The sequence below is a fragment of the Kwoniella botswanensis genome, chromosome 1 (assembly GCF_036426115.1).
Source record: "Kwoniella botswanensis chromosome 1, complete sequence".
Classification (NCBI taxonomy): domain Eukaryota; kingdom Fungi; phylum Basidiomycota; class Tremellomycetes; order Tremellales; family Cryptococcaceae; genus Kwoniella; species Kwoniella botswanensis.
In genome coordinates this window covers 7350875-7363081 of record NC_088599.1, presented here as the reverse complement: position 1 = coordinate 7363081, position 12207 = coordinate 7350875, and the positions used below count along the sequence as shown (strand labels likewise).

Sequence of the window (12207 nt, the reverse complement as noted above, 5' to 3'; positions counted from 1 at the left end):
TGACTATTGAGTCTGAGCTCCATATCCTCTCAAACCCTCTGCGAATTTCCAGTAAGTATCAGCAGACTTGGAGTCGGAGATGGACACGCCTTCGGAGGTGATTGTAGCGATTTGGTACTACAGGTATAATCATGTTATGTAAGCGATAGATCAAGCCAATTAGGCCAGAGTGCATCCTCTCATATTCGAGTTTCATATCGACAAGAAATGACTATGAGATGATATATTTCCGATATGACCCCAAACTCACCTTGTTCAAACTCCTCGCATCTCTATAGAATAAAACCTTCATACAGTCCTCCAAGACCTTTTCAGCTTCCTCTTTAGTCAATAACGGTCCGGTCCCATCAATACCCGCTTTAGCCTCGTATGCTTCTCTCAATAATGGTTGAGCGAGATGAGCACCGAATCCTGTTGCAAGCGTTGGAGCGGTGTAGGTCGTTCCGAGAAGATCAACATATGCTAGGAAACTATAATGTAACAGATATGTATCATATCAGCTAAATCCTCTTGGGTCTGTGGACTTCGCATGAAGATTTTCAGACTTACCTCTCCTGCTTGATTTTATCCCAACCACCAACTAACACAGCGTTCCATACGGGGTTCATCTTACTTCTCCTAGCGTAGAATAAATTACTCAATAGCTCGTAGATGTTCTTGGGCGAGAGGGACGGATGGGAATCTGTTAGTGCTAATGCATCTTCTTCTCGTCTGTAATAGATACACAAAGTTGATTAGTTACAGATCACCATCAGACCGATCGAGGGCAATGCAATGTAATTTGAGAGATGGAGATAACACAAGGAAGGATGGAGGAAGTTTAGCGATATATGAGGATAATTTGGGATATGCGTTAGTCGGAACTCACAGTAACGCATCCAACTCTTTCTTCAACCATTGGAAATCTGACATATCACCGGCCACACCCAATAAGGTATGTTTACCTAATGGATGAAGACGTTGAATATCTCTGAATCTCGCGAGTGAGCCGTATGACGCTGTAGAACATAATGCATTATCAGCTTATTTAGCTATTTCCGCAATGTCAGACAAGTTAGCTGCTTAGTATGTGACATACCCAAATTATCAGCAGCTATCATCACTCCTCCCTCATATTTCAGTCCAAGTACTGAAGTACCAGTGACTAAAGGTTGTCTAGTTAGACGAGAAGGGAGTGTTAGCTATTACTTCGATTGATAGTGGGAGAAGTAGCTTACTGAGTATGTCCCACAGGACCATGATGAGCATGAGAACTTTGACCCCTCTGAGTCTGAGGTAATGGGAAGGTGTTGAATTCGTTGAATGAGGAGTTCGCAGGGGAAGGTTGTTTCCACATTGCTGGGTGCTATTGCAAGATGGTCAGCTACAATCGCCTAGGAGCTGGCAGATAGCTTACTTGGGACATCATAGTGGTTACCGTTGTACTGACTCTCTGCCTTGAACTTGAACCGATTGACGTTGATTTCTCGAGTGATGGTCTATCTGATGAATAGGACAATGCAAGTTACTGGTATTGATGATGATGATGCATTCAACGACGCGCAACTCAACTCATATATAGACAGCATGACGTGGCTTCTTTTCTGGTGACCGGCGTGCAGACCACGTGGTGTTGCAATGATAATACCTCCACCGGGTCTGATCCGCTGGTTGCCATGGCCAAGGGGTCAAGGGGACACGCTCAGATGCAACCACAAGATATCATAATATCCCTTTGTCTCCTTCCATCGCATTCATTCATATACATCACTCATACACCATGGCCCAACCTCAGTTCTTCGAAACTATCACTAAGGTGAGTGAAGATACATTCGACATCGACTCAACAAATTCTTATCTTCCTTCGTCGCGTCGGCATCTCCTTCGATCGCTCTTATGGTGGTCGAAGCGATCAATGAAGGCTCTCTTGACTATTTGACATATCGAGCGGGCAAGTGTGATCTCATAGAATCTGACCGTGCTTCACTCTTTCCATAGTCCTTCACCGAAGTGACCATCACCGAGGCTGGTGTGGACACAGCTGAATTCCTCGAGGCTGCCGAGAACCTCGTCAAGATCTTTGGTGAGTAGTTTTGTCTATCTTAGACCAGCTAAGCTAGATGTTTCGGCTCATATATAGCTGATACCTTCACGATTATCAGGTCTCTTCGGCAACCCAGCCTTTGTCGTCGTACAGAATGACTTAACAGGTAACATCGCTGTAAGCTCATATATATTCCCCCTTGTCCGTAACTACAACGGGATCTGAGCTGACAATGATAGTACGTTGGTACCTCGATAGAAAGTAAGAGCCTACCTCGCTCACAATCCCGAATCCGGTAAAACCCTCGAATCCCTCTTAGCAGCTGAAAAGGCCAGTATTCCCAAAGCGAAAGATAGAGTTGCTACCGACGCTTTGATGTGGTTATTGAGAGGATTGAAATTCACTTCGTTGGGATTGAAGATCAACTTGGATAATCCAAATGAAGAACTGAGCGAGAGTTTCACAAAAGGCTATGAAGGTAGTTTGAAGAAGTATCATGGGATGATGGTCCGACCTGTTTTCTATGTGAGTTAAGTGGGAATGTTCCTTGCAATACCCCACAATCAAATCCGCCCTCTGCTGTTATGCGTAGCTTAGACTTATCATCACGTTTCATATGAGTCTGGGGCTGACGATAGTCTCATACTTGATTGTACAGCTCGCAATGAAAGCATGCCCATACAGAGCTACGTTCTACCCCAAACTCGGTGAGCCCCAATCGGAGGTCTTACCCAAACTCCAAGCTTGGCTCAAGGCCCTCCAAGATATCGTAGCTAAGGAAGAAGGTGTGTTCAAAGCTGGTGGATACGGTGAGATCTAATCGTCCGCTCTGGTAATCTCTCTTGTACATATATACATAATACATAGTGACACTATTTATTGCATGTATGAGCTTGCATTCGACATGGATGAGTGATGTGGAGGTGTGATTGCCAGATTGGGTAATTCTGTCGCGTGTTTCTCACATTGTACGACGCGTTGAATTGGGTAAACAAACAAATATCAGCAAAGAGAAATCTTCCTCATCTTGTCTTTATCATCGTCTGCCATTATACATATAACATATACCCATCCTCAAGCTAAGTAGACCCCGACAAGGGGTGGTACTTTCCCTTCAACTCTCCTAGCCCTAGCCCACTCTTAGCTGTTGGGGCCAATTTGCACCATGTCCGACGAATTCAACCTCCAAGAATCCCTTCTCTCCCTCTCCGACCTATCACTCTACCACATCCCAGCAGAGGTCGACATCCCCTCTCAGCGCACATCTACTATCGATGAATCTCTATTATCCGCCATCGAATCCATCGTCCATGACCCAGACGCAATCGTACATTCCCAATCATCCACTTTCGATGTTTTCCAATCTATCCTCAAATACTCTGATTCACCCAATATAACAGGACCCATCTTGACCAAACTGTTAGATGTCATATTATCCAGTCTTACCAGTCATTCCAATGCAGTCTTGGGACTGGTGGGATCACAAGGATTCCAAACGGATGATATCGACGCTCCAATGGTACACAAGCAACCATTGGAAATGTGGGCTTTCCTCTTACAGTGGTTCATCACCTCTGCTGAGAGAGGAGCTGGTAAATCCGATGGTGGGATGGGTCCAACTACAACGGGTGGGAAAGGGAAAAAGAGAACTACGAATAAAAACACTTCTTCTTCGACATCGTTCGTATGGATAGATCAAATTCCTTTCGTGTTAGGTACGATGCACAAGGTACTTCGAATCCCATCAGGACGTATATGGCGTACATCCTCAGAGAAAGAATCCTTCATATCGTGTTTTGTTAAACCGTCTTATCAACTTGCCGAAAACGAATCGTACCTAAAAAATCAAGAAATAAAATTAGGTATATATAAAGTGATTTGTTTATCGGTCAAATTCCATGGTCATTCATTCGGAGCTCAGACGTCGATCATCCAGAATTTAACGTATTTCGAACATTTCTCTGAACCTATGGCTGAACTCTTATCGATCTTAGAAAAAGAATTCGATTTCACCCAGTTGTCCGAAGAGGTTTTGAGGGATGTTTCGACAAAGACGTTCGCACATAACGATGTGAAAGGACCGAGAAGTTTTAGTAAATTCCTGATCAAGTTGGCGGAGTTGAGTCCTAGGGTGGTGGCTAAGCAGATGCCTTTGTTATTGGGTCATCTGGATAGTGATGTGAGTTATACCTCTTTCCGCGAAAGAAAAATTATGTTCATGTTCTCCCTCATGCTCTCACCACAAACCATACAACCTTTACTGACATCAGATCTACTCACTTCCCACAGGCACATCCCATGCGAATGGCTGTAGTGGAAATCATAGGTCTCCTCATTCGAGATTTGTCCCTATCAGACGAAGGTGACGAGGAACAGAAAGCTAAACAGATCAAGAAATACTTTGAGCTACTCATGGAACGATTCCTAGATTTGAACAGTTGGGTTAGGTGTAAGGTCTTAACTACCATTATCAAACTCTGCGAGTGAGTACCCTCCCAGCGCTATTCCGCCATGATGAATGAATCGGATAAACATACTGTTTGATGTTCTTCTCACTGATTCTGATCCCTTCCCAGCCTTCCCGCCAAATTTCCCAAACAGCGTCATCAGATCACCGAACTCACCATTCGTACCCTCGAAGACAAGACCTCCTCCGCTCGACGATATGCCATTCAACTTCTTTGTAAACTCCTCGAGACCCACCCTTTCGGTGCGCTTCATGGTGGTACCTTGAACCTAGCAGAGTGGCAAGAGCGGTACGACAAGATTGAAGCCGAGTTGGCTAAAGTCGATGCTGTCGAATTGGAGAGGGCCAAGCGAGATGTTGGGATGGTCGATGGGGAAGACCAAGATGATTCGCAAAAGAAAGATGACGAGGAGGAGGCAGAGGACGAGGACGAGGAAGAGGCAGAAGAGGTGGAGGAAGATGTGGATGAGCAAGAAGATGATGATGGGGAGGAAGATGGTGAAGGTACACCTAGACCCAAGGCGGTAAAGAAAGAACCTAAAATCAAGAAGAAGCAACCTCGACAATCGCAATTGGATATAACAGGTATTCAAACTGAACAATCTACTTTGGATCCCGAATTGATCCATAAATTACGATTAACCAGGAAATACTATTCGGATGCTCTGAAGTTTATCAACCAGCTTGAAGGGGCTATTCCGACTTTATGTCAATTGTTGGTTTCTACCACCAAGACGGAAGTGCTGGAAGCTATGAGGTTCTTCAGAATAGCTTATGAATACGATCTACAATCGAACGAAATTGGAATCAAGACGATGTTACACTTGATATGGACCAAAGACAACAACTCGACTGTACCTGCTCCTAATACTTCCAACGAAGATGGGAACCCCACCGGTGGAGCTACAGAGGCAGGAGCGACGAAAGGAATTAGAGCGAATTTGATCGATTGTTATAGGAGTTTGTACTTTGATGTGGTTCCTGACTTGAACGCGAAACAGCAGGTCAATAGAATAGCGAAGAATATGATCGAGTGAGTGCACCGGATCATCGAGAATATTTTGTAACCAAGCTGATATATGATGAGTACAGACGGACATACGGCGCAACGCTTGCTGAATTGACTTCGTTGGAAGAGTTAATGAGGACAATGATGGCTGAAGGTGGAGTACATTATGATGTGGTCAATAAGCTCTGGCAGGTATATAGTGAGTTGACCGGATTGTCAGTGCACAACAAAGCACACTCAGCGTTAACGATCGATGTTTCGATACGTAGGTACGGACCAAGAAATCCCCAAAGCCCAACGTCAAGGTGCAATTATCATTCTTGGGATGTTAGCTCTAGCCAGGCGAGAAGTGGTCACCGAACGAGTGGAATCGCTCTTAAAGATCGGTTTGGGACATTTCGGTATGGTTAGTTAGCTTTCATTGTCACTTTGGAAGATGGGACGTATAGCTGATAATGCAAGTAGCACGACCTCGTCTTGGCCAGGTATACTTGTATAGCCTTGCAGCGACTAGGTGGATCAGCCAAGAAGGTCAAAGGTATGTTTGTTTTCATATCGATAGGATTTTTACCTTGGGACGGTTGGCTAATCAAGACATTCCTCTGACAGGTTCTCTAAGCGATAAGACAATGAGGTTACCAATGGATAATCCCATCTTCCTAAAATTACAAGAGATCATTGAGCATTCCCCTAAATCCCCACAGTGGTTCAGTATGGCCGAACAAGCCATCAACACGATATATTTGTTGGGTGAACAACCTGATGCGCTATGTTCGGAAATCATCAAGGATTTGACGGTGAAAATATTTGAGAAGCCCTCTTCCACGCAGGATACTATCGCCACTACGCCGCCTCAAGAGGATGGTGAGACTACCGATACCAACAATGAAGAGATGCAAGTGGATGTTGCAACTCCACCGCCAGATAGTCAGGATAGTAGGGCAACTCCACCACTGGAGCAGGAGAAGAAGGATCAAATTGGTTCCTTCAAATTGGCACAGTTGGTTTTCACAGTGGGTCATGTGGCTATCAAACATATCGTGTATCTCGAACTGGTAGAGAGAGAATTTAAGAGGAGGAAGGATGAGACTGCGAAGCGTGAGTCATCTGGCATAATGGCATATCGCATACTCCCATATCCCCATCAGTATCAGTCAGTAGAACGTAATGCTAACAGCTCTTTCGGGTCAACAGAGAAAGCAGCTGCTAAAGCAGCCGAAAAGGATTCAAACGATCTTGATGCGGTAGCTGGAAATGCTGAGGATGATATCGGCGAATTGATGTCTGGTATTAGGGAGAGAGAATTGTTATTCGGTGATAAAAGTCTATTGGCTGTTTATGGACCGATGATCGCTGGGATCTGTGCGAGCCCAAAGAGGTACAAGGTGAGTCTCTTCCTGCTCATTGAATTGTAACTCAACAAGCCGGATTGGCGAGCTCATCATATGTAACAATTGATTTCCGCTATTAGGACTCGTCCCTGCGTCAAGCTGCTACTCTATCCCTCACCAAACTCATGTGTGTCTCTGCGCAATTCTGCGAATCTCACTTGTTGCTCCTTTTCAAGATACTGGAGACAAGCCGAGATCCAGTGGTTAGAAGTAACATCGTGATTGCTTTGGGTGATATTGCGGTCTGTTGGGGAAGTATGATTGACGATGTAGGTTTTAATTCTCGTTCTCATTCATATCGATCATATCGATCAAAATACTCATTCTATACTTTTCGTTCCTTATGTAGAACTCGGAAAGGTTATATCAAGGTTTATCGGACCCTGACCAGATAGTCAAGAAGAACACTCTGATGGTACTTACCCACCTGATCTTGAATGGAATGATCAAAGTGAAAGGGCAATTAGGCGAAATGGCCAAATGTCTAGAAGACAAAGATAATCGAATTTCAGATTTGGCCAAATTGTTCTTCACTGAATTATCGACCAAGGATAATGCGCTGTATAATAACTTGCAAGATGTCATTAGTCACTTGTCGGTTGGACAGCACAAAGTCGATGAAGATACTTTTGAGAGGACGATGAGGTTTATTTTCACTTTCATTGAGAAGGTGAGTAACGTCATCCTCGTCGACAAGCATACATTGTATTGTAGATGTTTCGATGCGAAGAATCAGAACAGAACTGACAATGCGACTTCTTTGCAGGACAAACAAGCTGAATCGCTTGTCGAGAAATTATGTCAGCGGTTCAGGCTGGCCACGGAGGAAAGACAATGGAGAGATATCTCTTTCTGTCTTTCGTTATTACCTTTCAAATCTGAACGATCCATGAAGAAGCTCATTGAAGGGTGAGTCCCAGAGTATTCGAAATGTTGATGGACGTCATTGCTAATATACCGATTTGATTTGGTAGCTTACCGTTCTACCAGGATAAACTGCACGAAGAGACTGTGTTTAGAAGATTCACCGAGATACTCGCCAAGGTGAGCTACCATCTAAAGCTCATTCTCAAATGACATAATTGACAAAGTCATATAGGCTCGAGCGAATAAAGCTGCCAACAAACCTGAAACTGAGCTTAAGGAGTTCGAAGCTGTAAGTATAACGGCTGCTTTATCTGGAACTCAGCTGATCATACAATGCTCGGATAGATCCTTACCGAGCATCAAGCCAAGGGATTAGAAGATCAAGCCTTAGAAGCTGACGTATTGAGAAAGACTAGAGCTGCTAAGCGAAGAGCAGCTAAGAGACCTCAAGCTGAAGGAAGAGGCAAGAAAGCAGTCACTCCAGAAGATAACGAAGATGAAGAAATTGAAGAAGAAGCTCCGCCCGCTTTACCACAGAGATCTACAAGAGGAGCTGCAGGTAAAGCACAGCCGAAGAAAGCTCCTCCGCCGCCTAAACCTAGAAGAGGGGGAAGGAGGAAGGTTGTTGAGAGTGAGGATGAAGATGAAGAGGAGGATGAGTAGTGTCGATTTATAATTTGGTAGATCCTTTCGTTTGCAGTGTTTCTTCCCGGGCTTATAGAGCGGTCATTTGTGGTTGTTGTACATTACATACATCTATGAATCTAGTTTAATAGGATGATTGAGATGATTGCCACGTGGGTCGAACAACCCGTCGGAAGATGTCGAGAGATGAAGGATGTCTTGGACATTTCACGAAGGATCATGATCCTCCGAATCTTTCAAATGGTATCATACACTACTATCAAGAAGTACACACAATAGAAGATTCTCCGAGAATTGCTCAGCTATATCTCTCATATCCCTCAATATTCAGCCTCGTATAAACAACTCGTCTGTTTCACGGAACGCTCAACGTCCAATCCCAGATGAAACCCTCAGTTCGACTACTCACCCCTTCTGCCCGCCCGGTGAATTATCCAGGCCACACCCCACTATCATTCTCCCAAAATGCCCTCTTAGCAGTCGGATCAGGCCTGATGGGCGTCTGGACCTCTCGAGGTGATCTCGTAGCTTCCCTATCCGAATCGACCGCATCGACCTTCTTACCGTCTTTACATCATAGGATGACATTACATCCTGAAGGTAGACAGATATTGAAAGATCGACCGACCATATCTTCCGACACGTTAGTAGGCTTGAGGGACTTGAAAAGAGGTACGTTGGGCAGAGAGTATTGGGAATGGTTGGATGATGGGAAATTAGATCCTGATGCGAGAGCACCTGTGAGTAATATACTATTCAGCATATCGAGTTCATTCAGAGCTAAATTTCGATTGTCTGACTGTAGGTCCAATATATCGATTCACCCACTTTGGCATATACGATGCTCCGCTATCGACAGACGCACGATCTCTACCATACACTATTCTCACTCCCTCCTACATTACCTCACGAACTTTCACTGAAGGTATTCGAATTTTCCAACATGTCTCTACCCGTCGCGGCACTCTCATCGACATTTGGACCCTTTCGCTTGAAAAGAAGAGAAACATGGCTGAGGGATTGGGTGCCCTGGGCTCTGAGGGAGGGTAAACAGGGGAAGAGCCTGGTGGGGGTGTATTGGGAGAAGAGGTGGGAGCAGGGTATAGGTGAATTAAGGAGGGAGTTAGGTGTGAAGAGGAATGATCAGGATGGGGTGGAAGGCCGATGGGGTGGATATAGGAAGATAAGAGAGGAAGAGAGGGAATTGAGAAGAAAGGGTGAATGGATAGATGAACCGGAGGGATGGTAACTTCCCATGTAGAGGGATTGACGATGCTCAAACATGTATGTATAATGTATAGACCTTCCATCTGCCGTATCTTACAAGCTACTTCCACCTAACTATGATTGTATTATCAAAAGACCTGATCTGAATGTCACTCGTTCCAAATACGATGGAGACTATCTGGTCTACACCTCTACATGATCTGATCTAGTCGGGACACTGATAGTGAACCACGTGACATCCTCCATACCCTTGAGTAGATCATCAATCTCTTTCTCTGTCGGATGAAGCTCTCGGATGTCTTCATCAGTCCAGCTCGAGCTGGCTAGTCCCGGAACACTGAACTGATACCACGTATGAGCTCCTCCCCATTGATATTCAATTGGAGCTCTTCGTGCAGGTCTATCCTCATGTCCTGTTCCTGGCCTTCCATTGATCAAAGTATAATTCTCTTCTGTCACGGGAATGAACGTTGTCTTTTGCAAGCTTCGCAACTCTGCTTTGTCCAGATATAGTGATTTCGTGAAGCCTCCAATCTTAGCCGAAGGTTGGGATTTCCATTCATACACTAAGCTTTTGATCTCTTCCGGCCAAGTGTTCTTCCTGATCATCGCCGATTCACCGGACACGGTCAAGGGGATACGATCGTCCTTCCAGCTCTCTTCAGGGGCAGTAGGAACTTCGATCAATTGGCTATTGCTCATGGACTGGCTTCGATGTAGGTTCATCATCGCATACGAAGGTAGAATATCTGTTTGTAATCCTTGATAGGCAATATCTCGTTGGACAATGATATCGCCGACAGAGTAAATACCGACTTTAGCCCCATCGCTCGACCGACTGAAGAACGTCCCGTAAATATTGCCGGACTTGTGTCTCCAGGCGAAAGCTTTTCTATCGCTCAGGTCGGCCCGGGCGGATTGAGAGGTCGCAGTCGTAGTTGAGGTAGGGGTGGTCTCCTTCTCGCGGCCAGCTCTCTTGTGTGGCATGATGTACAGTACAGTTAGTAAACTTGGGTCCTGAGGGCTTTTTGCGGTAAAAGAAGTTTTTCGCAGTACAGGGCGGATTACAGGTGCTTGAAGTACAGAAAAGGTTCTTTTTTATGTTGATGCCTCAGTAAGTGTCTTCTGCTACGAGACGCAAGGAGCAGAACCTCGAACAGGACAGAGGAAATTGGATCCTTTGGGCAGCACCCCCTTGACTAGTGGACATCCTTTCTACACCAAATTGAATCCACCCATAGACCAATGACATAACCCTTACATACTCTGTATATTTCCTTGTTACACCTCGACTGTGGCGCATAGCATCTCATCAGTTACAAAGGATCACCTCACTTCATAAGTGAGGTACGCAGTACATAGTCTTCTGCTAAACCTGCTCCATCCCAGGTATACCCTTTACTGTCCGGGATATTTACATCAGCCCTAGTCGTGCTGCAGAGGTCAGTGAGTGTACCGCTCTTCAGTTGGTAGTTTACGGATTGTCCTCCACAGGTAGCCCAAGCTTCGTTAGACCATTTAGCCAAAATCTCCCTGGCTGGCTCTGGAGCATGAGTCAGTATCAGAGGACCTAGAGTCAGATAGTGTGGACCAAATGATACCGTATCTATATCAAACTGTTCGTATTTCATTGTTGGGAAAGGCACTCTACCTTCCGATGATGATCCTGTGGCAGCTCGATACAACAGATCGTTATCTGAGAACTTGGGGTCGAGTGACGCGCTCGGACAACCGGGTGTGCTGGTCGGTTTGTATAGAGTGATCTTGACATTGGTACTTGTCAGCTTGAGCTGAGTGAGATTCTTGGATCGCATACCGATGATTAGCTTGGGATGAAGGTTGTCTTCGTTGGGTATCTCTTGGTAGGTAAAGCAGTAAGGACTTCCAGTCACTGTGTGCTCTTTCCGATATTGATTCGGCGTAGATATGTATGACGAGGTTTCGCTCAGAATCATTGTGAATAGTGAGGATATGGTCAGAGAATTAGAGGCTCTCAGCGATCATGTCACAACGTACATGTAGATAGTTTTCATTCATTCGGTCGGTGCTCTTGGGATGCCAAGAAAGGAGGTCGAGCATCGTCATGAGTTGCTACAACTCCCTAGTAAAAGAAAGAACGGAGTGCCGTGGCGGAGTGCCCATGTGCACAGCACCTATCCTGAAGCTTCACTGAGCGTTGTCATCATGTCAAGATGGGCATTGCTCAAAGTGCTCAGACCACTCTTGAGATACTCACTGCCGACTTCAGGCTCCGCATCACCACCAATTCAAGTGCAACAATGCACGTACTCGAATATAACAACGACACAGAATCAACAGAGGCGGTGGATCCAAGCGGATCTGTAGGCAATCAAGAGCAGCAAGAGGTCGGCTAGGCGGTGTTCCTGAAGAGCAGAGTAGACGATAACCCAACGTCTCAGCACAGACCATGGAGATGAGATCTCGATCACCACCGTAACTCTCTCAAAATTTCGAAGTGGTCAAAGGGTTAAAGTGTCTTTGGTCATGATGTACATGCTGGTGCTTATATGTATTCAGAGGGGAAGTTACATTGATTCACTCCTTTCTCGTTCATATC

General features: G+C 45.2%; 6 protein-coding genes across 6 annotated transcripts; 3 read left to right on the top strand and 3 right to left on the bottom strand.

The window, feature by feature from the left end:
* Positions 1-3: 3 nt before the first annotated feature.
* L199_002784 (uncharacterized protein) lies at positions 4-1336 on the bottom strand (the record flags this gene model as incomplete). Its single annotated transcript, XM_064888523.1, has 6 exons — positions 4-117; positions 251-470; positions 550-711; positions 869-998; positions 1079-1155; positions 1218-1336. 6 exons carry the CDS (start codon positions 1334-1336, stop codon positions 4-6), a joined length of 822 nt encoding a protein of 273 aa, XP_064744595.1.
* A 423-nt stretch (positions 1337-1759) lies between these two features.
* L199_002783 (uncharacterized protein) lies at positions 1760-2843 on the top strand (the record flags this gene model as incomplete). The annotated part of the gene is made up of 5 exons (XM_064888522.1): positions 1760-1795; positions 1978-2062; positions 2142-2200; positions 2282-2548; positions 2682-2843. The coding sequence occupies 5 exons, from the start codon at positions 1760-1762 to the stop codon at positions 2841-2843; spliced, it is 609 nt and encodes a 202-aa protein (XP_064744594.1).
* A 345-nt stretch (positions 2844-3188) lies between these two features.
* On the top strand, positions 3189-8420 carry L199_002782 (uncharacterized protein; the record flags this gene model as incomplete). Its single annotated transcript, XM_064888521.1, has 14 exons — positions 3189-4202; positions 4313-4506; positions 4600-5523; positions 5583-5698; positions 5769-5905; positions 5965-6037; positions 6109-6597; positions 6694-6884; positions 6971-7159; positions 7240-7560; positions 7657-7799; positions 7865-7934; positions 7990-8046; positions 8103-8420. 14 exons carry the CDS (start codon positions 3189-3191, stop codon positions 8418-8420), a joined length of 4236 nt encoding a protein of 1411 aa, XP_064744593.1.
* Positions 8421-8785: 365 nt separating this feature from the next.
* On the top strand, positions 8786-9651 carry L199_002781 (ubiquinone biosynthesis protein COQ4, mitochondrial; the record flags this gene model as incomplete). Its single annotated transcript, XM_064888520.1, has 2 exons — positions 8786-9142; positions 9208-9651. The coding sequence occupies 2 exons, from the start codon at positions 8786-8788 to the stop codon at positions 9649-9651; spliced, it is 801 nt and encodes a 266-aa protein (XP_064744592.1).
* Positions 9652-9812: 161 nt separating this feature from the next.
* On the bottom strand, positions 9813-10616 carry L199_002780 (uncharacterized protein; the record flags this gene model as incomplete). The annotated part of the gene is made up of 1 exon (XM_064888519.1): positions 9813-10616. One exon carries the CDS (start codon positions 10614-10616, stop codon positions 9813-9815), a length of 804 nt encoding a protein of 267 aa, XP_064744591.1.
* Positions 10617-10960: 344 nt separating this feature from the next.
* On the bottom strand, positions 10961-11584 carry L199_002779 (uncharacterized protein; the record flags this gene model as incomplete). Its single annotated transcript, XM_064888518.1, has 1 exon — positions 10961-11584. One exon carries the CDS (start codon positions 11582-11584, stop codon positions 10961-10963), a length of 624 nt encoding a protein of 207 aa, XP_064744590.1.
* Positions 11585-12207: the final 623 nt, after the last annotated feature.